Source organism: Sinocyclocheilus rhinocerous, unplaced genomic scaffold (genome assembly GCF_001515625.1).
Source record: "Sinocyclocheilus rhinocerous isolate Xijiao unplaced genomic scaffold, SAMN03320098_v1.1 scaffold4583, whole genome shotgun sequence".
Classification (NCBI taxonomy): Eukaryota; Metazoa; Chordata; class Actinopteri; order Cypriniformes; family Cyprinidae; genus Sinocyclocheilus; species Sinocyclocheilus rhinocerous.
This window is the reverse complement of record NW_015645570.1, coordinates 617-25215: the sequence shown is the minus strand read 5'-3', so window position 1 is coordinate 25215 and position 24599 is coordinate 617. Positions and strand designations below refer to the sequence as shown.

General features: G+C 40.8%; 1 protein-coding gene across 1 annotated transcript in view; it reads right to left on the bottom strand.

The window, feature by feature from the left end:
- The window catches only part of LOC107706810 (SS18L1 subunit of BAF chromatin remodeling complex), a gene marked incomplete at its 5' end in the record, with an annotated part of 30685 nt that extends 6470 nt beyond the window's left edge, over window positions 1-24215 (bottom strand). The window contains 5 exons of the mRNA XM_016510644.1: window positions 7100-7192; window positions 7882-7983; window positions 22331-22492; window positions 23686-23838; window positions 24086-24215. Coding sequence (XP_016366130.1) covers window positions 7100-7192; window positions 7882-7983; window positions 22331-22492; window positions 23686-23838; window positions 24086-24215 — 640 coding nt within the window. The remainder of the gene's footprint in view (window positions 1-7099; window positions 7193-7881; window positions 7984-22330; window positions 22493-23685; window positions 23839-24085) is intronic.
- Window positions 24216-24599: the final 384 nt, after the last annotated feature.

Genomic DNA, 24599 nt, shown 5'->3' with positions numbered 1-24599 from the left:
CTCAGCGAAAACCTGGTATGCGTTGCACCGGCTGCCTTTTTATGCTCATGCTGTGATCAGCGGCAGCTGGATGCAATCATCGCATGCCAATGTGCATTGGCTCATTTAGTTTACACTCGAAGTGGATTGGTCTCTCTAAGCGAGATCCCAATTCGTCGGTCACCGACGTGACGTCTGCGATCCCTCCTTCAGGGAACGAGGGTTACATACATAACCGAGACGTTCCTCTTAACAATTCCAGTTCCTTAATGCTATCATTGATTTGTTGTACATTCGAGGACGAAATATTTGGGGGGAAAAATATCTGCTTGCATTTACTGTCTTAAGCAGCAGTCTGTTGTCAAAGGCTGTTGTCAAATTCTGACACGCGTGACATTTATTTAAGATAATCCTTATTACCTCAAGATTATTAATGGTGCTTGCAAAGCAAAGCTTCACTATTATTCACCCGAACTAAATATTCCCTCACAGTTTAGCTGTAATGACTTTATGAATTTGTCCACTGATAAAATACAGCAGATAGCATCAGAAATACAATAACAAATGTAGAATCTACAGCGTCTTGCAATTCAGCTTCATTCATCGCACCCAAAGAAAAATTGTGCAGCTGTGCACACGCGCTCACAACTGTTTCTCATTTTGTTTCTCCCTATTTCTACTTCCCACTTTTTCTCTTTCATTGCCAATGTGTTTTGTCATTTTGACTTTATGCTTTTTTTCCCAGTTGTCCCGGTTTGTCCCAAGATTGCCAAAGGTGAAAAACCCTAGTGGTTTTGTGCTTGGCAATGTAAATAAGCAGGTGTTTGGTAACAAATAATCATTTTTTTTTTCTATGAGGAGTAATTCCCAAGCAGTGAAAAAATTATGAGGCAGTATTGCACAGCACCATTCAGGGAACTGGAAACATATATAATAATGTTTTGAACAATGCCCTAAGAAGTAGGCACTACTGAGCACCCTGGCCCTGGCCCATACCTCCAATTCAAGCCTGTCAGCAAAAAAAATAAATAAAATAAATGCATAAAAAAACTAACACTACCTTTTCTAATATTTTTGTATTCTATCTATTTGTTTTCTTTTTATTTATTATACAATTAACAAAAGTAAAAAAAGGCCTTTGACACTGCTCTATACTTTTTCTACTCTTTCTTTCTATTCTAAGTTTTCTTATTATTTCTTATATAATTTGTTTAAAAAAAACACCTTGCTACGTGTATTGCGTTAAGCTAACAGAGTTGTTACAGCACTTGCATATCATTGCTCTTTTGTTGATTTTGATTGCTTCCATTGTCCTCATTTGTAAGTCGCTTTGGATAAGTGTCTGCTAAATGACTAAATGTAAATAAATAAAAGGTCTCTTCTCCTTTGTCATATGAAAAAGTTGAGAAGAAAAGGCATTTAACTGCCATTTGAGAAAACAAAACGGGAAAATAAACTTTAGGGACACAACCAGGTCTAGGCTAAAGGATAAATTCCAGACACCTTTAAATCTCGAATGTGCTGTGTTAGTGTCAACAAAAATAGAGAGATAGCCAAACCCTCATCAGTGTATGAGTGGCAAGTTCTACCATTTGGCACCACTTGTACTCCATGCTGTGAAACAAGCCAGAAATCTGGTAAATAATAAGTTGAGGGAGATCCTGTCACTTGGTGGGTTTGAGCTCTACCAGTGGGCCAGTAATGTGCCAAGTGTCACAAGTGTCACCTGCCCAAAGATGCTCAATCAGACAGTCTGGAACTCTGGCTTGCACAAGTAGATTCTCTGGAATTGGCTTTTGGACCCAGCTGGCATTTTCTAACTGACACCATGAGATACAAACATCGACCTGTGAACTATGATGCTCCTACCATGCAGAGTATATACAAAGCATTAGCTTGATAGTATGACCTGCTCAGATTAATTTCAACATTCACCAAAAATATGCCAAAATACTGATAAGACTAGCTTTGGGACAAAACCAGAGACTGGGGTGGCCCACCACTGCTTAATGACCTATTACAACACTGGAAAGATTGGGAGAGAGATCTGCAAGTCCTACCAAGGTTTAGCTTTCTTTAAGCCTATGTATCTCTAGCAATGGATCCGAGAAGCATCACTCATAAAAAATATGTTTTGTGACACATCAGAGCAAGCTTATGGAGTTGTTGCCTACTTGAGAACAGTAAATAGTCAAGGTCAGCCCTAGCTCTCTTTCATTATGGTCTGTTCAAGAATCACACCAAAAAGACTGCATTCAATTCCGAGATTAGAGCCCTGTGCCGCTTTAACAAGAGCCCAACTCACCAGGCTGCAGGAGCATGAGCTCACTTGTTGTCTTGACTGCATTCCGAGTTATGCCAATTTAAAGCATTTGTCGGCATAAGGGTGATAGAACTTCAGGAACTCACCAATCGATTCTCATGGAAGTACGTTGATTCATCAAGCAATTCTAAAAAATTACCAGAAGCAATAAACTAAAGGAACTAGTTACACATAACAGCACCATTTCTTTTTTTAAAATCCAGACAAATTTGTGCTTGTGCGGATGTGGTGAGTATAAACCCTTTCTTGGTTTGGCTAATTTTTTGGGTGTCAGGTGTCATCTTGTGCCACCCTTGGCCAAGACAACTGATGGGCATGAGAACTCGGAAACGACAGTAATGATTGATCATGAAAACGATGATTGCATAACTGCTATATAAGTGAAACCATGGTTTCGAAAGCATTTTAGCACATTGTTACTGGAAGAGTGCATCCACAGTGGGAGCCCTTTTGTGCAGACGTACTTTATAACATTATGTTTATTTTTGTACACACTATGTATCTAATTAAAGCGGCAGTTATGGCCCTTTGGTGTGGTCGCACACCCGGCATCGACGAGATATCAGCGGAAATGCTCAAGTATGGTGGCCAAGCCCTAATTGACAAGATGACCGCCTTAATGAACCAGCAAGGTTTTGTGCTCGGTTCTCTTTCGACACCTCCGTCAAGTGATGACGCACTATTGTGAGAGGAGCAGGCTGGTTTCCGAAGTGGGAGATCATGTATTGAACAAATGTTTTTTTGTCTTGAGGAATTTTATCAAGCAACGCACCGAGTTCCAATGGAAGCTATCAATTAATTAGCATTCATCGAGAAACACTGTGGAAAACAGTGCAAAGCTACGGTTTCCCAGCAAAGTTTGTCGACATTTTAAGGAACATCTACTATGAAACCAGTTGCTGTGTTCGCATGGACAGAGGCAATTCTGACTACTTCTGGATTAATACTGGTGTCCACCAGGGATGCATGATCTCGCCGTTCCTCTTCATCCTCGCCGTAGATTTCGTCATGCGACATGTCACCGAACCAGGCTACTATGGCTTGCTTGGGGGAGATGGTAGACGAATTGTGGATTTGGATTTTGTCGACGATATCGTCCTCCTTGCAGCTATAAAACGCAATATGTTAAAGGCACAATATGTAATTTTCACCGCTAGAGGGCACTTATTCAAAACAAACAAAGAGACAAAGGCGTAGTTTGATGATGCCAAATGCAAGTACACAAGTCAGCAAAATATATAACACTGTTCTAGTGGTTTTTGGATATTTTAATAAAAAAATCGTACATATTGTGCCTTTACCAGGGTGCAGGATGCAAGCACAGTCAGTCAGACTATGACTGATTACTGAAGTTGATTAATGTCACAAAAAAGGACATATCCTTCTGGTGCAGAGAAAATAAAAAAGAAGAAAACTGAGGAAGAGGAAAAAACAGCAAGATAAAGGTAAGTTAAGACAATTCATGTAAACTAAACTATAGGCTATATTGCAAGCTAACATTAGCTGGCTAGTTAATTAACATAGCAAGAAAGTTAATGTTTGATTAAACATCCATAAATAGCATTGATATCTTAATATATTATATAATACAACATATTACTTACATTTACATTTACATTACTTAGCTGGTTTTAGATTAAAGTTTTTGTCTTCTTTGTAAAAATATCTTTCCTGGGTATATATTTTGAAATAAAAAAGGTTCTGTTTTATACAATTGGTACTGATAACAGTTTAACATTACTTACAACATGTTGAAATAACTTTTTTTAATGTTAAAATAACATTCTGTTCCGTCAACTAATACTCTTTTAAAACTTCCTTAGGAGCACTGTTGAAATATTTTGGAGGTGGGGCACAACCAACGCCACCTGCCCCAAGTGCCAGTGCTACAGCTGATGATGATACAGCAGGTGAGTTTTCAACAATCCCAGATCAATATATTTATATGGATAAATCATGCCTTTTGAGAGATATTTTTTGTTTGTTTGTTTTTGACAGACAGTTACCTAGCATTACCTTGCATTACCTATCATATTGACATTTAATATGGCTAACTTTATTTTATATTGTATTATTATATTTTTATAATTTTTATTATTTTCATCTTTCATCAGGTCCATCCTCTGCAGGTGAGGAGCACTTACCAGCACCTTTATCCACTGATCCTACTATTCCTTCCATATCTGTTTCAACCTCAGCAGATGTGGCAGGAAAGTTAGTAGCACAGCAGCCATTGTGTATGCTCAGTTTACTGTAGAATATCCTGAGATTAATATTTCTAATTATAATTATCAATTTAATTTCCTTATAGGTCATTCTACTTCTGTGGTCATTGGGATCACTGTCACATCTACTCCCTTAGCAACTTCCACCACCACCTTGGCAGGTTCTGCAGCAGAAGCTGCCACCTCAGGAGGAACTGGAGCAGACTCATAGACTTGAGTGGGCTCTGGAGTGGATTCGTAAACTGGAGCGAGCTCTGGAATTAACTCGTAGACTTGAGTGAGCTCTGGAATGAACTCGTAAACTTGAGTGAGCTTAGGAGCAGATTCATAGATTGGATCAGGTTCTGGAGTGGACACTGAGGGCTGACGGATTGGAGTGGACTCTAAAGGTTCCCAGACTGGAGCGGGTTCCTGAGTAGACTCTGAGGGCACCCAGACTGGAGTGGGCTCTTGAGTGGACTCTAAAGGCTCCCGCACTGAAGCGGGCACTGGAGTGGACTCTAAAGGCTCCCAGACTGGAGCGGGTTCATGAGTGGACTCTTGAGGGCTCCCGCACTGGAGCGGGCTCTGGAGTGGATTTTAAGGGCTCCTGGACTGGAGCAGGTTCTGAGGCATTCTCCTGGGCCAGCAAAGCAGGAAGCTTAAGTGGGGCCAGCAAAGCAGAGAGCTTAAGTGGGGCTGGCAGGGCAATGAGCTTGGTTGGAGCCGGCAGGGCAAGGAACATGGGTGAGACTAGGGCTGCGTTCTAGTTCATTTTTTATGCCCTTCACTCGCAAACTTCCCTCTGTCTCGTTTATTCGGATGTACGTTATTGATTATGTTGCATGAGTGCCCAATACTGGCGGAACCCTTGGAATGGGCTGAATTGGAACGTCCTAAGCCCTTGATCACTTAGAATCCTCTATTCTAATAGATAAACAATAAACTAATAATCCTCCTCAATTAAACTTGATCTGCGATGGCGTCATAATCGCTTTGCATTGTGCTCTGTGGAGTGGCCTGAAGTGTGAATATGAAGCAAACTCGCTCCCTCAGTCAAAATGGAGGGGTCAAGGGTCTGTCCATATAAACTTCCCTCGTCCACTTCACGAAGTGGAACACACTTCGAAATGGCAGCGGGGATTCCCCCGAGGGGAAGTGCTTAGTGAAGTTCGCGAGTGCGTTTAAATGTGAAATGGAGTGCAGCCAAGGAGAGCGGGCTGCTCAGTAACCTCTGGGACCACCAGAGTCGGGTTCTCCAGAACCACCACTTGGGACCACAGGAGTCAGGTCCTCCAGATGAAGGTATTTGATGAAATCCCAGAAATCCAGGATCCTAAGTCCCTCCATCTCACACAGGGAAGTGGGTCATCCAGGGAAACATAAAAAAAAAATCCTTGAGCACATCATTATAATCCAGCCCCACCGCCAAAGTCTAAAATGTCTGGGCGAAGCCTCCTACCTCCATTCCCTGCTGGTGCAGAGCCATCAAGGACTGATGTTGTGCCATCCGCTCCTTCTTAGTGGCTGGAGAAAGAATTTGAATGCCCATGGTCCAAAAGAAAACAGACAAACACTGCCCAACTGTTGGATCTGTAGTGGCTTCAGTATTCTGTCACGGAATACTCAGGGAGAACACTGAAGATCAAAGTGCTGTTTAATCCAAGAAACAAAGATCCAAAACAGGGCAACAGGCAGAAAACAAAGACAAAAGGTAATCCACAACACAGCGTAACAGAAAACACAAAGAAACAGGTGCAATACTCCAGCAACAAAAGTAGTGATGAGACAATTGACCACTACTGTATCACACACAGTGCCGATGATTGTATCGAAATGACAATACCACGTGATTGATGATGTTTGAAACTTCGAACGTCATGCAGTATTGGAAGGTACAGCTGGTTTTGAAAAATTGGTGCTTCACGGTCCCACTTGTTGCATAAAAGGAAAATGATTATTCAGTCACTTCGAGGACTGTCAGTAGGACATTTAATCATGTTTTATAGCAATAGCCGTGGGAGCTAGGAGTGCTGAGGGTGCTGCAGTACCCCCCGCTGCAAGGCCGGGTCTAAGATTTGCCCCTCAATCATATATCATAATTGTTTAATTTTTATCATGATTATTGCATAACCCCTCCTTCAAGTACTCATTTAATTTAACACATGAAAACACTTCCGGTGTCCTTGTAAACCAGATGGCTTAAAACCTAGGTTTAGGTGTGGGGTTATGGTAAGGGGATAGAAAATACAGTTTGTACAGTATAAAAACCATTACGCCTATGGGGAGTCCCCATAAACCACATATACCAACGTGTGTGTGTGTGTGTGTGTGAGTAACCCTATATTATAATAAAACTTGATTTTTGAGCTTGGTCCTGAACAAGATGGCTTAAAACCTAGGTTTAGGTGTGGGGTTATGGTAAGGGGATAGAAAATACAGTTTGTACAGTATAAAAACCATTACGCCTATGGGGAGTCCCCATAAACCACATATACCAACGTGTGTGTGTGTGTGTGTGTGTGAGTAACCCTATATTATAATAAAACTTGATTTTTGAGCTTGGTCCTGAACATACTGAGTTGGAACTCACCGCCTTCGTAATAGTGTTGTGACGACTCGTCAAAGGATCTCTCATAATTCTGCTCCCCATAGGAAGACTGCTGATAGGAATACTCCTCATGGCCTGTTGAAAAAAGACATAATAGTACACACCTACAGGGAAAAAAAACAAAAGTGGAACAAATTGCCCTCGCAGACATTCAGACAACTGTTTGCACATAAACAAATTCAGCTGAAATGCAAAAAGACCAGCACACTGTTATTTTTCATGTAATTTAAACATTATGTAAATTAAACGTGTGATTGTTCATTGTGTTGATATAAAAGTTGTTGATATTTGCTGTGTTTTTGCCTGATGAAGACTGCTTGTGGTTCATGAAACTACATTATCGTTTTTTGGAAGCAAAAAATAAATAAATAAATAAAAGTAAAATAGTGTGCCGGGCTTTTTGCATTTCAACTAAGCTTTCTCTTGATCGAGCACCTGTTTAACAGATTTTTAGATGTGTGCATCCTACTTTGAATTGACATACAAACTCACACAAAAGAAAACAGAAGCCTCAAATGACCAATCTTTTAGCCAGCAACAACAAAGCGTGGAAGGAAAGACAAATCTGAAATTTCAGCACACCAAAAAAAAAAAAGATTTACAGGCAATGAAGACACTCTTATAGAACTTAAGCTTGTTCTCAAGTCTGCTTTAGTCATATTTTTATGGGGGGAAAAAGATATTTCAGAAACAGGGTTGTGATATATATGAATGAATGAATGAATGAATGAATGAGGATAATTTCTGGATGAGAGCTTGGTTACCATCTGAGTAATACTGTTGGCTAACAGGCTCGCTGGAGCTCTGAGTGTGTCCATACTGCTCTCCGTAGAACTCCTCCTGGCCCATGTACTGCGGGGCTGATCCTGTAAGACAGGCGACACCAGGGTTGGTAAAGCAGCCGATCTGACAGCAGCTTCAGAAGAATGGACTGGGAAGGTTTTGGGCTTTTCTGAAGGGAGAGTAAGTGCTCTAGCTGTCTGTGTCTGTTATGTGCTAAATATATATTGCAGCCGAAGCAGCAGGCAAAAGATATTTTGGGATCTTTCTAAATTCAAGATGAGTGTGTTGTCAGTGTTCTTGAAACGAATAAATCTGGATGCAAGTCCTTAATAAGACCTATGTGTAAGCAAGAAAACTTAATTTACATCAATATAAAAATGATGCCAAGGTCATAGTAACCCCCTCACTCCAAACAAAGATAAAGAAAAAAAAAAAAAAAACAAGGGGGAATGATATGAAATGTAGATTCATGATCTGTGCTTTGTATGTCGCAATAAATCATTTCGTATTTTAAAAAAAAATTAAATAATAATAATTATTATTATTACTATTCTTTCTTTAAATGGGGTCATCGGATGCCCATTTTCCACAAGTTGATATGATTATTTAGGGTCTTAATGAAAAGTCTATAACATACTTTGGTTAGAATTTCTCAGTGGTAGTGTAAAAACACCCATTTTACCTTGTTAAAATCAGCTCTTTTCACTGCAACCCGTTTTGTTGCATTTCCCTTTAAATGCTAATGAGCTCTGCTCATCCCACCCCTCTCTTTTGTGGGGTGACAAGCCATCCTGTTTACTTTAGCTACATTTAGCCGCGAAACTTGCTAACTAGCACACTATTAGGAAAGGCGATTTGCAAAGATTCATAGAAAACCCTTACACTCACTTCATCTCTAGGTGAAGCTGGATCACAAATGATTCACGTGAACATAAACACATTTAGGTACATCGGGGGGCGCATTCCCTTCAAAAACGAAAGTAACATTAATCCTCTGTGTCTTAACTGACTCAGATGTCAGGAGTAAATGACAAATGCTATGTTCATTCATACATCCAACAACAAAGCACCTCAATCTCTTAGGAGACATTCTTGCCTATGTCCCTGCTCCGGCGTCGAAACAATGGTGGTCAGACTGTTACAGCTCACTCAGGGCGGGTCTACGGTAAGACGGCAGTGTCAATCAACTATCGTGGGAGGGGCCTGAGTCTGTGTGACGTCACACAGCCAAGAATCAGAGAATGGCTTGATTTGAAAAAGGGGTATTTATTTATAGAGATTAAAAAATACCACTGGGTGGATTTTTATCATTATAGGGTGGTTGTGAACACACACTGCCAACACACATTTATGTTCAAACAACATGTAAAAGTGAGTTTTGCATCCGATGACCCCTTTAATAAATAAATTAATACATGTATGGATCTATGGAGTACTAGTGGTAGTGTGCAGAAACTCCAGATATCACTACATCCTTTCTACATCCTATCACTACATAATCCAAATCATACATAACACATAAGAGTAATATCCAAATGGCACTAAAGCCCAGTGTCACGAATTCAGCCTCTGTGGTTCCTCTCGACCGGCACCAGAGGGCACCCTCCCCGGAGTATTAATTTCTCCACAGACTTCATTTCCCATGACCCCGTACCTGGCGCTGATTACAGTGCACCTGTTTCTCATTCCCCTGGGACTACTGAAACACTGCGCGCACACACACACACACACACACATCCAAAACTCATTCTATTTTGTTGTAGATCATTAAATCATTACACTGCCTCAGAAGCCTGTCTGGAATCAGTTTCATGAGGTGCCTTTGTACAAAAACGCTGCCTGCAAAGTCATTGCCTGATAAGGCAGTGAGGTAGCAAGTAGGGGTGGGCGATATGGCAAAAATATCATATCACAAATTTATTTTTCAGAAATATCACGATTTTATCACGATTCTTTGTCATGTTGGTTTTACTATTTTGCAAGTTGTCTGAGCATTACAGCCAAACTAATTTCCCTATTATAAAGACAAAGCCTTTCAAGGTAACAAAATATAAAAAAAGAATGGTGGATATTTAGGCTAAAGTGGGCGAAGATAAAAATCTGTCATTATTTTATCTTTGTTATTAAAAAATAAGAACAAAGATACACATTACAAATACACATAATAAACAAATAAAACAAACAGTGTTTTATTTTTAGGTCAATAGGTGTATTTAGCAGGAGCATTCAAGAAATTTAATGAACAAATATAAGAATAAAACACTATATAGATTGATTCATATTAAAGCAACTGTATTAAAGTTTTTCAGTCAAGAATAGTGAGTGATTTCTCTCTTTGTGTTTTGTTGTTTTATTAACATTAAAGCAATATTTCACCCAAAAATAAAAGTCATCTGTCTGTCAATTCTACCACAGTGTTTTATTTTTATACCATCATTTACTCACTCAAAAGTGGTTTTAAATATGAATGAGTTTCTTTCTTCTGCTGAACATGAATGCTATTTTGAAGAACATGGAAAACCAAACAGTTGCTGGGCCACAGTGACTTCCATAGTATTTTTTTCCTACCATCAAAGTCAGTGTGGACCAGCTACTGTTTGGTTACCCACATTCTTCAAAATATCTTCTTTCGTGTCCAGCACAAGAAAGAAATTAATAGCTACAGGTTTGGGACAACATGTGAGTAAATAATGACAGAAATTAAATTATAGAGTGAACTATCCCTTTAATGACAGTCGGCAGGATGTTTAGTACTGTCCCTTTAAGAGCTGTGCGCATCTAATATACAGTCACGCATCCGTTTTTCTCTCAGCTGTTTACTTTCATTTTAGACATAACCAACTGAGTCTATATGTAAACCTTGTGTGTTTTGACAGTATTAGCACAAAAGATAACTTAGTGATCACTGATCAGGCGCTGTTTAACAGGTTTTTTAGTGCGCGCGCTACGGGTGTACATGCTCAGAGAAAACGCACGTCAGACCAGCACGCGAATGAAACATTTAAAGGGATAGTTCACCCAAAAATGAAAATTTGATATTTATCTGCTTTCCCCCAGGGCATCCAAGCTCAAACCGTTGCAGTCTGTCTGTCATATAATGGCAGTCAATGGGCAGGGTTTAATTTGGTTTTGTCTGTGTATGTTTGTTTTTTTTACTCTCAAAGCCGTGGAGCCCATTGACTGCCATTATATGACAGACAGACTGCAACGGTTTGAGTTAAAAATCTTCGTTTGTGTTCTACTGAAAAACAAAGTCACCTACATCTTGGATGCCCTGGGGGAAAGCAGATAAATATCAAATTTTCATTTTTGGGTGAACTATCCCTTTAACCGGCAAGGCTTTAAAGCACATGCAAATAATGTACTTTTGTGATTGCGAATAAGTGCAGTGTCCTGTGAGAGTAACTCTGCTGCTGGGTTAACACTGATGTGAATGTATGTCGCGTTGTACAGTATATTGAGCCGGAGGCGCCAGAACTGCAGCTGATAGAATGTGCGCTGTAGCACCATACTACGATATTTCTTCAAAAGCAGATCGTGGAGACATTTTAATCGTCCACGATCAAAAATCGTCTTATCGCACACCCCAGCTGCCTAAAGGCCTTTTCCACACTGAATGCAAAAACTTTTGAATCGAAACAATAAATCCCTATGGAGCTATTCACACCAGGTGTGATCATTCACGGCGCGAAAAAGCAAGGATTTTTTTTTCGTCCTTTGTGTCAATTTTTTTCGCATCACTCTGCGACGAAACGGGCCATCCAATCAGATTTCAGCTTAGGTCATGTGCCCAGAGCAGCTGCTGCTCTGGGCACATGACCTAAGTGTTATGAGTTATTAGAGCGCGTTCACTCAAGATCTGTTAATCATGGGATCATATGTCCTGCCTTTACATATGAAAAAATTAGAGAAACATTTATCTATACATGAAATATGAAAGCAAATAGACATATGATTATGACGATATATTTTCTGTATGTTTAGATAACAATAAAGGATATTTATGACAAATGAGAAGCAGGTGTCGTGTTCAATCCATTATAAAACATACAAAGAGTGCATGTCTGCCTATTATAGAATACAAATCCACTTTAGATCTCAATCGGAAGTTATTACAAGCACTCGGTGATGGTTTAAAGTGGGTTTTAAGCAAAAAACAATCACATTTTCAAATTTAGCTTGATGCTAATTGTACCTCTATTTATATTTAGGGGCCAAGCCCAAAGGGCTGTAGCCCCTATTGTATCTGTATGTTTTATTATTATTATTATTATTATTATTATTATTCTCGTCCAATGGGAGTCTATGGCAGCCCTATGAAGGGAAAGTAGGAAAATGATGAAAATTGGCACACTTGTAGTGATGGCCATGACTAGTGATCTGACCAACTTTGGGGTCTCTAGGACCAACTCTATAGCGCCACCACCAGTTCAAAAATTTAACATTGAAATAGAAATAACTCTTGAACCCCTGATTCTAGAAAAATTAAACTTAATACACCTGATTGCACTCATCATGCAGATCACATTCAATAGCTTACATTAAGACCCCGCCCATTACAGTAGCGGCCATTTTGAAAAGTACAGTAAATAGTCTATTCCCTACTACTCCTTCAAAATTGATCCAATTCTTCCCAAAATTGGCTCAAATGATCTTTGGACTGAGCTGCACAGACAGGACTGAACCAATTTTTTTTTATTCATCTTTGTTCAAAAGTTATGATGTTGTGAACTTAACAAGGTTCACCTGTGATTGGTTCAGAGCCTGTATCTCGGCCAAACATTGATCAATCGAAACCAAACTTGGTACGATTCATCAACACCATGATCTGAGGGCCCACGCCAAAGTTGGGAACAGCGCCACCTATGGGTGTTGAGATATCAAAAATGCACATTTTAGCTTATAACTTTTGAACAATTAGTCAGAAAATTATTATCTTGGTGTCTATGGATTCCTTGGGTCATGCCGAATCTGCTGATGTTAATTTTGCCAGGATCGACTGAACCACCTGTCCGCCATTTTGAAATTTGACATAAATTGCTCTATCTTTTGAACCATTGGACATATCTGCACGATAATTTGTAAAGATCATCAACACCATGTCCTGGAGGTACCTCAGAAGTCTGAAGACAGCGCCACATACGGTTCCAGATATATAACGATTTTTGCAAAATGTTGTCCAAATTTTGGTATTTTAATGTCATTTGGTTCCCTGGGTTATGCCGATTCCGACGATGTCTCATTTGTCATTTTCCAAAAGGGAGTCTGTCAGCCATATTGAAGTAAATGAAAAACAGTTTTTTTGCTACTCTTCTCACAAATTCTCAAAATTTGCTCATATGATCTTTGGACTGAGCTGCACAGAAATGGCTGAACAGAATTTTTTTACTACTAGTGAAAAAAAAGTTATGATGTTGTGAACTTAAGAAGGTCGACCCAAATTGGTTCAGAGGCTGTATCTCGGCCAAACTTTGATCAATCGAAACCAAACTTGGTATGCTTCATCAACAACAAGATCTGAGGGTTTATGCCAAATTTGGGAACAGCGCCACCTATGGGTCGTGAGATACTAAAAATGCACATTTTGGCTTATAACTTTTGAACAGTTAGTCAGAAAATAATGATCATGGTGTCTATGGATTCCTTAGGTCATGCCGAATCTGAGGATGTCAATAGTGCTTTTGTGTAAAATGCTAAGTCACGCTTTTGTGAGATCATTCTCACACCTTAACCTCTCTTCTGCAGCCTGTTGAAAGTGCGTCAACTGAGTGGTGCACTCTGCTAAGCCTCTGGCCCTGAAGACCTAAGGTTGTTGGTTCGAATCCAGGGTGAATAATGTTGCTTCTGTTCCAGACATTCAATTTTCCGTGTGTTCGTATTGAATCAGAAGCGTGTTTTTGGTCATTCTCATCTGAACTTCTGTTCAATTTTGAACTTCTGTACTTCTGAACCTATCTCTTTTTCTTTATCTATGTTCCATTTCTGCCGTTTTTGCTCTTCCCGCTCTGCGCTGCGCTACAGCCCTTCTCGGGCTTGGCCCCGGAATCGCTGCTTGCAGCTATATTTCAAGATGTATTCTGATGTATTTCTGGTGTAGAACCAAACTTTATTTATCTTAATTTAATGCTGTATATTGAGCAGCGGACAGTGCGCTCAGTGTGAAACAGCCTTAAGTTATTGGATGCTGCCCGTGTTTCCTCGCTACCTTTCCTTGCGTCTTGGCTCCACCCCCTTAAGCCCAAAACACACTGCACGATTTTAGCAATCCTATAAGATCACTGCATGTCACACTGTGCGAAATGGATCCAAGAAACTTGGCTACGACATGTGTGTAGACTGTACGATGATGACACACATTAATATAGAATAATAAAACGTCATCAGCATGCGCCAGTGGTAAACAAAAAGAGCATGATAAATCACACTTTAGCAGTTGTATTTTTTTATGTGTGCTGAAAAAAAGTGGAAGCGGCGAAAGAGGAAGGGATAAGAGCTTGAGGTAAGCAGTTTTGTTTTAGCGCCATGTCGCGTTGATTTCATGTTGCATTTTTATTGGTTGGTCAGTAAACGTGGATCGTAGCAGCAAACACACTGTGCGATGATCATGCTGTATCATAGGCTATCTTTGGTCGCAAGACCGTGACAACGGCCATCTTTGAACCTCTCTCACTATACAACATAAGAGCATCGATTAGGAGCCACGATCACAGAAATCACTACAATTGCTTCACGATGCCAATCTTTCGTCCGGGACAGCTGAAAATCATGCAGCGTGTTTAGGACTTTAGGATACGAGGGAAGGATGCAAGGATAGAAAATGAGGACAAAGGTATCAAAGGAATGGTTAATTGTACATTGGAATATTCTTGATCACTCAAGTGTCACTTCAAAGCATCATCAGCTGTGCAAACTTTATGTTGATAAAGTTTGTTATTTAAGACATTCATAATAAATATTAATAAAGCAAAATGCCCTGTTGAAATAGATGACATGTATGGTTTATTTAAACTGCAAAGGTAAAATGTAAATTAATATTATTACGACAGATGTGAAGGGGGAGAAGAATGTATGCATCAGGTTTTTTGATAGGGATGGGCATTTTTGGCAATTTCTCATTTCGATTATCAGTAGGTTTCAAAAATAAGTAATTGAGTCCTGGGGGAGGGGGGGATTGGGGGTGGTCATCGCATGTGCAGAGGGCGGGGCATGGCCGTAATGGAGATAATGAAAATATCTAAAGACTTATGAAAATGAATGTTAAAAATAAAAATATGACATAAAAACCTGTCTATGAAAATATGAACACATGATTAGAACACTGTTAGATTCTTTAACCAGCAGCCCCATGGGATCAACCACTTTCCACATGTCAAACAGATCTTTCCCTATTAGTTGAGTCACCAGGAAATCCTGCAAAACCACACACCCAACAGATGGACCAACAAGTGCACAAAGATTAGGGTCTGTAACACATACCATTATAATATAATATTAATGTAATGTAATATATAGGGATGAGCATTTTGGCAATTTCTCATTTCGATCATCGATAGGTTTCAAAAACGAGTACTCGAGTACTCGGGGACGGGGCATGGCCGTAATGGAGATAATGAAAATATCTAAAGACTTATGAAAATGAATGTTAAAAATAAAAATATGACATAAAAACCTGTCTATGAAAATATGAACACATGATTAGAACACTGTTAGATTATGATTATGATGCAGCAATGTTATTAAAAAAGAAGCATCTAAAAAGGAATAGCTTCCTGGGGTGAAGCTGAAGAGTGACTTTATGCCAATAAACTGAAACCCGTTCTATGACACATCCTATGATATGAATCAGATAACTTGGATACATAACATCAGTGGTGGACAGTAACAAAGTAGCTTTACTTTGTTACTGTACTTAAATACATTTTTCAAGTATCTGTACTTTACTGGAGTAGTTTTATTTTGAGTAACTTTTACTTCACTACATTCCAAAGCATAAGATCGTACTTTTTACTTCACTACATTTCATAAAACTTATCCTTACTCTTTATAATATATCACGTGCTCCGAGATGCAGAAGCGGTGTCTGATTCATGAACGAACTGATTTTTTTCAATAAACCTTTTAAATCGGTTCGCAAATCACACCAAACGATTCATTCAAGAATTGGAATGATCCGATTGCAGCTGTTCTCGAGTCAACAACTCACTGATTCAAATGATCCGTTTAGTGCGAGTCTCCAGTGAACTGAATTCACAAGTAAGAACCGGGAGATTATTTGTAATTGATAATTATTGTAACTGAAAATCATATTTAGGTAGTGATGCCCTCTGGGGGCATTTGGCCAGGGGTGTTTTTACACCACAGACAAGGTTTGAGAAGCTTGTTTATGTTTTGACCCTGGACTGATTCCTTGTTTTGTGATCATTAGCTGCCTGCCCTGACCATTGCCTGTTGTGTGGATTACTCTTTTGTCTAGCCTTCGATGTTACTGTTTGCTGGTATTTTGACCCTGCCTGTTTGACTACGCCTTTTTTAAATAAAGCCTGCAGGTGGATTCTCAACTCTGTTGTCACGGTCCATGTTACAATACTGATCTTCCTGTGTAATGTTTGCCGCCTGCTGCAACCTTGTGCCTGCCCTGTGCTAAGTATCCAGTTCTCTTCCAATGACACGGCTTCAGTGTGGAAAGGTCTGAAAGACTTCAACTACAAGACACCATCCCCCAGCACTGTGGAGAATCAACAACTGGCAGACGATCTGAATGAGTTCTATTGCAGGTTTGAAAAAACACCATTAAAACCTCCAACTACCCCCCTCTCCCCCACTCCTGCACTTCAGATCAGTGACGATGATTTGCGTCAGGTCTTCAGAAAGAACAAGAGAAGAAAGGCACCAGGCCCTGACGGTGTCACACCAGCCTCTCTGAAAACCTGTGCTGACCTGCGGGCCTCCATCTTCACACACATCTTCAACAGCTCACTGGAGCTGTGCGAAGTCCCTTCATGCTTCAAATGCTCCACCACCACATCCCAAAGACACCCAAAATTACAGGACTAAATGACTATAGACCTGTGGTTCTAACGTCTGTGGTCATGAAGGCATTTGAAAAACTGGTGCTGGCCCACCTGAAGGACATTATTGGATCCTTGATGGATCCTCTTCAGTTTGCCTACAGATGCTACACAGGTCTGTGGACGATGCAGTCAACATGGGACTGCATTATGTTCTGCAACATCTAGACAGACCAGGGACTTATGTGAGGATCCTGTTTGTGGACTTCAGCTCGGCTTTTAACACTATCATCCCAAACCTCCTCCTGCCCAAATTAACTCTCTCTCCGTGCCCACCTACATCTGTTAGTGAATCAACAGCTTCCTGACAGATAGGCAGCAGCTAGTAAAGCTGGGAAAATTCTAATCCAGCACCCGTACGATCAGCACTGGTGCCCCCCAGGGTTGTGTTACAATCTCTCAGGACCTGAAGTGGGACATTCACATCGACTCCATTGTTAAAAAGGCCCAGCAGAGGTTGTACTTCCTTTGCCAGCTTCACAGGAGCTGCTGAAACAATTCTACTCTGGCATTCTGCCATCATTCAATCAGTCCTCTGCACTTCAATAACTGTCTGGTTCAGCTCAGCTACCAAATCTGACCTCAGAAGACTACGTAGGATAGTGCGGACTGCTGAGGGAATCACTGGTACAACCCTCCCCACTCTCCAAGAAATGTACTTATCCAGAGTGAGCAAAAGGGCTGGCAAAATCACTCTAGACCCTTCACATCCAGCACACTCCCTCTTTGAACTGTTGCCGTCTGGTCGATACTACCGAGCACTGAGCACCGGAAAGGCCAGGCACAGGAACATTTTCTTCCCTCAGGCAATCCATCTTATGAACACTTGACAATAATTGTGGAATACACAACACTATTTATACACTTATACGTTTATTTATCTAACACACATACTTACAATATAGCTGTACATACAAAATTGTCTATTGTAATATACCTTTACAAACAAATTGCCAATTTGTATATTGTTATTCCCTATTTACTTGTTCTATTTTTATTCTTTTCTTATCTGTTTTGTCTTGCCACTGTCATTCTGTTGCACTGTGGAAGCTTCTGTCACTAAAACAAATTCCTTGTATGTGTAAACATACCTGGCAATAAAGCTCATTCTGATTCTGATTGAACTGGTTTTCTCTCTCACTCTTATTAATGCAACTTCCAGCAAAGATCAACTAGAATTTTTGATTCTGTCAAAAATTCCCCAAATCAGTTACATGGCCCAAATGCTTAAAACAAGAATCAGGCCCTTCACAAGCTCCCATTCAAGATGTTGATGCAGAAATGCGTTCTTTCATGCGTTCGCCCATAAGATTGGTTTGCAGCAATCGATCTGAAGCATGTGTACTTTCACGTCTCAATTTTATCTCGACACAGACCATTTCTTTGGTTTGCTTTGAAGAGTCGAACATACCAGTACAATGTCCTCCCCTTTGGGCTCTCCCTGCATCTTCTCCAAAGTTGCAGAGTGTGCTCATCTCAACGACTGGCTTAAATTAGCTCATTCATGAGATCTGTTGTGTGAGCATGGGGATGACGCTCAGGCACCTCAGCCATCTGGTGCTTCAGGTCAACTGGGAAAATAGCAAGCTCTTCCCTGTGCAGAGCATCTCTTTATTATCTTGATAAAGCTTGATTGATGCATATGCGATCACTTCAGCACTGGCTGCACAGCCGATTCCCGAGATGGACATGGCATGGGCGGGTGATCATTATGCCGTTTATTCATTATTCAGCCCATGGTAAGACCTTGTTTTTCTATGGGCAGGACTGTCCTTAGAACAAGAGTTGAGGCATGTTTTTGTCACAACAGATGCCTCCAGATTGGGCTGGGGTGCTGTATGCTAGGGGACCACAGCCTCAGACCCCTAAGCAAAGATCTCAAATACAGTGGCATATCAATTACCTTGAGTTGCTAGCTTGAGCTGCTTGCCTTACACTGGTTGGAGCCACTGCTTCATGGCAAGCATGTGATCATCCAGATGAACAACCTGCGATGGTGCAAAACACCTGCCATCTCCTCCTCTGGAGTCAGATGTGACTGAAATCACTGCAGGCCATTCACATCCCGGGGGAGCTCAATTGTGCAGCCGATGCACTCTAATGACATCCCGAGAGAATGGAGACTCCACCCCCAGGTGGTCCAGCTCATCTTTTCTCTTCCATGGAGTCCTCCCATTACTAGCTGTTTTATTCCCTGACCAAGACCTAAACTACCGCATTCCCTGACCCGGCACAGATGCACTGGCATACAGCTGCCCCTGGGGTCTGCTCAAGTACGCATTTCCCCCAGTGAGCCACATTGCACAGACTCTGTGAAGATCAAGGAGGACGAGAAGCAGGTCTTGATGACTGTGCCCTGCTGGCCCACCTATACCTGGTTCTCAGACCTGATGCTCCTCGTGACAGCCCCTCCCTGGTAAATCCCCTTGAGGATGGACCTTCTCTCTCAGGGATGGGGCATCATTTGGCACATGTGTCCAGATTTCTGGAACCTACACGTGTGGCTCCTGGATGGGACATGGCAGACTTAAGTGGCCCATCACAGGCTGTGATAAACATTATCACTCAGGCTACAGCCCCCTCTACTAGGCAGGCTTATGCTCTGAACTGGAGTATGTTTGTCGAGTGGTGTTATTCTCACTAGAAGCCCCTGGAAATGCCTGATCAGTGTTGTGCTTTCCTTTCTGCAAGAGAGGTTGGAGAGGAGGCTGTCCCCTTCCACCCTGAAAGTGTATGTTGCCGCCATTGCGACACATCATGCACAATGGATGGCAGGTCCCGGGGCATGGAAAAAGGAAAGGCCGTCTCCAAGCAGAGGTTGGCTCCCTAGTGGATGCCATCACCTTGGCATACCAGACATAAGGAGCACATGGAAGGGCACCCTGGGAAAGAGGGGTCACTCCACTAGGAGCATTGGCTCTTCCTGGGCGTTGGTGCACGGCACCTCTCTGGCAGGTGAGGACCAACCGCCGTGGGACCTACCACATTGGTTCATTCAATATGTACAATTGCCCTCATGTCAGTCCATATGTGCATGCTCCACATGTCACCTCCCTATGGGAAGGATGTGGCTCCGCAGCTCCCCAAATGTGTAGTTGTCATTACTGAGAAAGGTTTTTCTTCTTTCTCTTCTTTTTTTTTTAAATGAAAACTAACAACTTTTTCCGTAACAACTTTTATTCAACCCTTCTAAGATTATCTGGCTTACCTGGGGTGTTGGGAAAGTTATGGCTTGCAACTGCATCTGTCTAGACATGCTTCTGCTCACCACCACCTGCATCTCGTAACAGTTCAGTGGTTGTGGTGCTTTCTGTAGGGACCCCAATACGTCAGTATCGACGTAACATCGAATGTGACTGACTGAAAGGGAACATCTCGGTTACATGTAAACCTTGTCTCGGTTACATGTAAACCTCATTCCCTGAAGGAGAGGACAAAGAGGAAACGTCTCCTCAGCATTAACCTGAATGCGTGGATGCATGCCGCCATCTAATATAACTGTGTGTATGGTTAGTGGCTAGACATACCAATTCCACTTGCCAATATTCATTGACTGATTCTTGTACTACTCAGATATGATTGGGCTCCCCCAATTGAGACCCCAATCCGTCAGTATCGACACAAGGGGCCAGTTTTACTAAAGATGTGCAGTGAAGAATTAGCGCTGAAAAGGCATGAACACAGTCATTTTTGCGTCTGACCTTATTGAATATGCATTTCTAGGAGTTTCCCTTTCAGATGCAAAATTTATGGGAGGAGAGTATTCAAATGAATCACGCAACGTGATTTACTAATGTTTGCGCTCGTCAAATTACTGGCATTTGCGCCATTATTTAACGCCCAAATAAAGCATGTTTTAAACTATTTTGCGCTTTTCCACACGTATTAATTTATTTTGAATGCCAGAAGAACACATTATCCGAACATATCGTTTGCCAAGCTAACATATTGTTTGCCAAGCCATTTTATTTTTAATTTGCTTCAGGAAATAAAAGATGACTTAGAACCCTCAACTAGGAGTCTCGCAATACCAGCTCTATCAAAACTGTTGCAACCCTTCATTTTTTGGCCTCCGGTTCTTTTCAACGTGCTGTGGCTTATTTATTTCTTTATTGTTTATTCGCAACTACGCTAATTTGCACTGCGCTTGGTATATTGCATTAGTCGATATGTAAATGAGATGTTGCGTCTGTGTTCTTTAATTTGTGCGTTGTTAGAAAATCACCCGCAGAAATTTCCACGCCCATCGGCGCTCTTTTGGAATTGCGCTCTCGTGCAAATTTGCCTGTTTAGTAAAACTGGCCCAAGGTCTCCATTCTTGGGGGCAGTCGTGGCCTAATCGTTAGAGAGTCGAACTCAGTTCGGGCAGGGGTTGTAGGTGGGGGGAGTGAATGTACAGCGACTGTACAATACCACGACTGAGGTGAGACCAACCCAAACCCCTAACTGCTTCCCGTGTGCCACAGCAAAAATGGCTGCCCACTGCTGTGTTGTGTGTTGGTCACTACTCACTGCTGTGTGTGCACTTGGATGGGTGAAATGCAGAGCACAAATTCAGAGTATGGGACACCATTGTTGGCCACACATCCTTTCCTTTCCTTTCTCTATTCTTCAGGGAATGAGGATTACATAAATAACTGAGACTTTTCTCTTTCAGCCTGCAAAAGGCCTGTCTCTGAGGTTTGTCCCATACCCATTTGTTTCTTTGTCTGAACAGTTATTTTAGTGGCAAAATAAATAAAGCAAGTTGTGGTAACATTTTGCAAGGATGTTGGCCATCCCTAGTACTCTCCTACATTTGCCACATACTTTGATTCTGGCAATTGGAGTATAGCACAGACATAATACCTCCAACATATCTCTCAAACATTACATCTTAGGTGTAGCTATATCTTATATAATTATATATCTATATAATTACAACACATTCTAGGCAATTTGTCAGTTGGATAAATTCTGTTCCCAGTCATTGTTAGAATTAATTAAAAAGGTTGCCATCCAACTGGCAAATGACACTGTTTCATATACTCGTAAAGGCTGATTTTTACTCACATTTGGCACTTGGCGAATGTCATTTTAGGCCCTGCTTCAACATTTAAATGCATTTATCACTCCCAAAGTACACTGACTTAAGTGAAATAACTTTTTACTTAGAATTCTTTTACTTTCTGACAAGTATTGAAATCAATGTCATTGCATCGAAGAAAAAAAAAAGCTGAACAATTACTAAACTTAGCACTTGTGATTTCACCTCTGCAAATCTACAGCACAATTAAACATAACCCTAACCAGCTTTAGGTAACATAGGAAAACAGCAGAAAAATAAAAACTAGTTGAATAAAATAATGGTCACAGCCCTTACCTTGTTGTGGGACACAATAACTTCCCATTGGCCTTTGTGACATTATGCTGTTCCCCTGGTTTCCCTGTGCCATTATTCCAGTCTGCTGACCCTGGTAGTGCTGACCCCCTGCTGAGGTGGATGAGTAATGGGATCCAGTGCCTTGCTGATGCATCATAGAAACTAATGGGAACCAGCACCACAAACATTGCAACATTGAAATGACAATGTAAACAAAAGTCTTATGTTCAAAAAATGTTTTAAAACACTGAGGTTATATCCAGGACTAAAATGTTGCTGTACAGTTTTTGAGAACCAAAAGAAGCTGGGGTAGAGTCAAGAAAGAAACACTGTCAGTTAGGGACAGAGGGCAGCATTTCAGGGTTTTAAAGATTTAAAGAATGCCTAAAAAGAGGATTAAATCAAGTTCGAGGAAGGTAGCAGCCTCCTGCTGATGAACTGAATGGGTTTGATCTCTCTCCTGAGGGTCAAGAGATATTTCTAATGTAGCATCTTTATCCATGCAGAAGAATAACTCAACAGTAGCACATGGATGAATATCAAGAAACCTGTCAAGAACATGTCTTTGTTAGATTTTTCCCCAAAATGTGTTTCTGTGTGTGTGTACCTGGTATTCCCAATTTTTTTTTGGTACCCATGAGGAAACAGGCTTTAAAATCATACAGAATGGAGCTTTTTGAAAATCTAAAATGGCAGAACATTTTGTGTGAGGGGTAGGTTTAGGGTTAGGGGATAGAAAATATAATTTGGTCAATATAAAAACAATAAAATTTGTTGAATCGGGCATAAAAAAATGTCAAAGGCTACACTGTAAAATTTCAGCAGTTCATTTCAGCAACCACATTTAAATACGGGATTCTCTAAATTTGTGTTCGGAACATGACTCACTCCCAAAATTGCCATTGACAGTGTGGTCACCATATCAACATTATGGTGTATCATGTGTTTGGTATCCAATATTTTTGTCAAAAGTAATATTATAGCGACCAGAGACTTATGTTCAGCAATTTGATCTAAACCCCCATCAACAGAGCCATTGTGTTTTGTTTATGTTTGTAAGGCTGCTTTGCAGAGCACGCTCTTGAAGTGTTGCCATGTCCACTTTCTATAAGCATTTTTGGGCTTGATTTTTATAAAGTTTAAGGAGATATTGAAGCGAGCAGGTTGAGATATTTTTGTTTTTAAGATAAAACGTTTGGATTTTTCTCTGTTTATTATGGGCTTGTTCCATATACCATACATGACATAATTTATTTCTGAATAAAGCTTTCCTTAAAGCCCTCATCCCCCATTCTCTTGTCCAATTACATTGATTTCTGGATGGGACTTTCAGGTGAGCTCCATCCTGGGCTCACCTTGGCTGGACTGCATGTTGAGGTTGGCACGAGAGGCCATAGATGAATAGGCCACCTGACCCTGAGAGGTGGGCGCTGAGTGGCTGTACCCAGGCCCCGTGCCATGGCTCATGGATGTGCTGGGCTGCTGCTGGGTGAGGACGTGGCTGGGGCCTGACAACACACACTCACAGTCAGGATAAAGTACACATTCAGTTCATCAAAACACCACCACACAAAGATAGCAAATGAAAGGGCACATAGTGTTGTTAAGAGCCAGGCAAGCTGCAGAAAAGTATAGGGGTGTGTGTGTAAAAAAAGTAAGTACCACATACAGTGAAAATAATTTTTACAAAGAAATAAGCAAGCTCAAGCACAGCACAGGCACGTAAGCGGTTCTCGGATGCAGAGAGGGTCTCACCATTGCTCATTTGGCTCTGCATTAGTGAGGTGGGTGGCAAGCCAGTGCCCATGCTATCATTCATATTAGTCTGAGAGTGCAGAGACTGACCTCCACCAACCGGACCTATGTTTAGATTGGGGTTGGGAGGCTAAAGTGAAAACAAAGCAAGAGAAAGACAAACAGAAAGAGATAAAGAACAGATAAAGAAGAAAAAGTAAGAAACTAAATATTTCTTTCGTTATTTTTAGCCATTCTTGTTATATGAAGTGACTGTGCACTATATACAGTATATCCCTCTTTTAATACACATTTTCAGTTATCCTTATTAAGCTCTTGTCACACTATCCAATTTTCATTTACAAACATATAAACCAAAGTTTTTTTTTTTGCTAATAAAACAAGAGGAGGCAGAACAGTCTGTTTAATGAACGTAAATCTTTTCATCAGTGAAGCTGCAGATCATCATATACTTCCAACAGCATCCCCTGAAGGAACTAAAGGCTAAAAGGCACTTCTGATTTTTTCTTCTTTC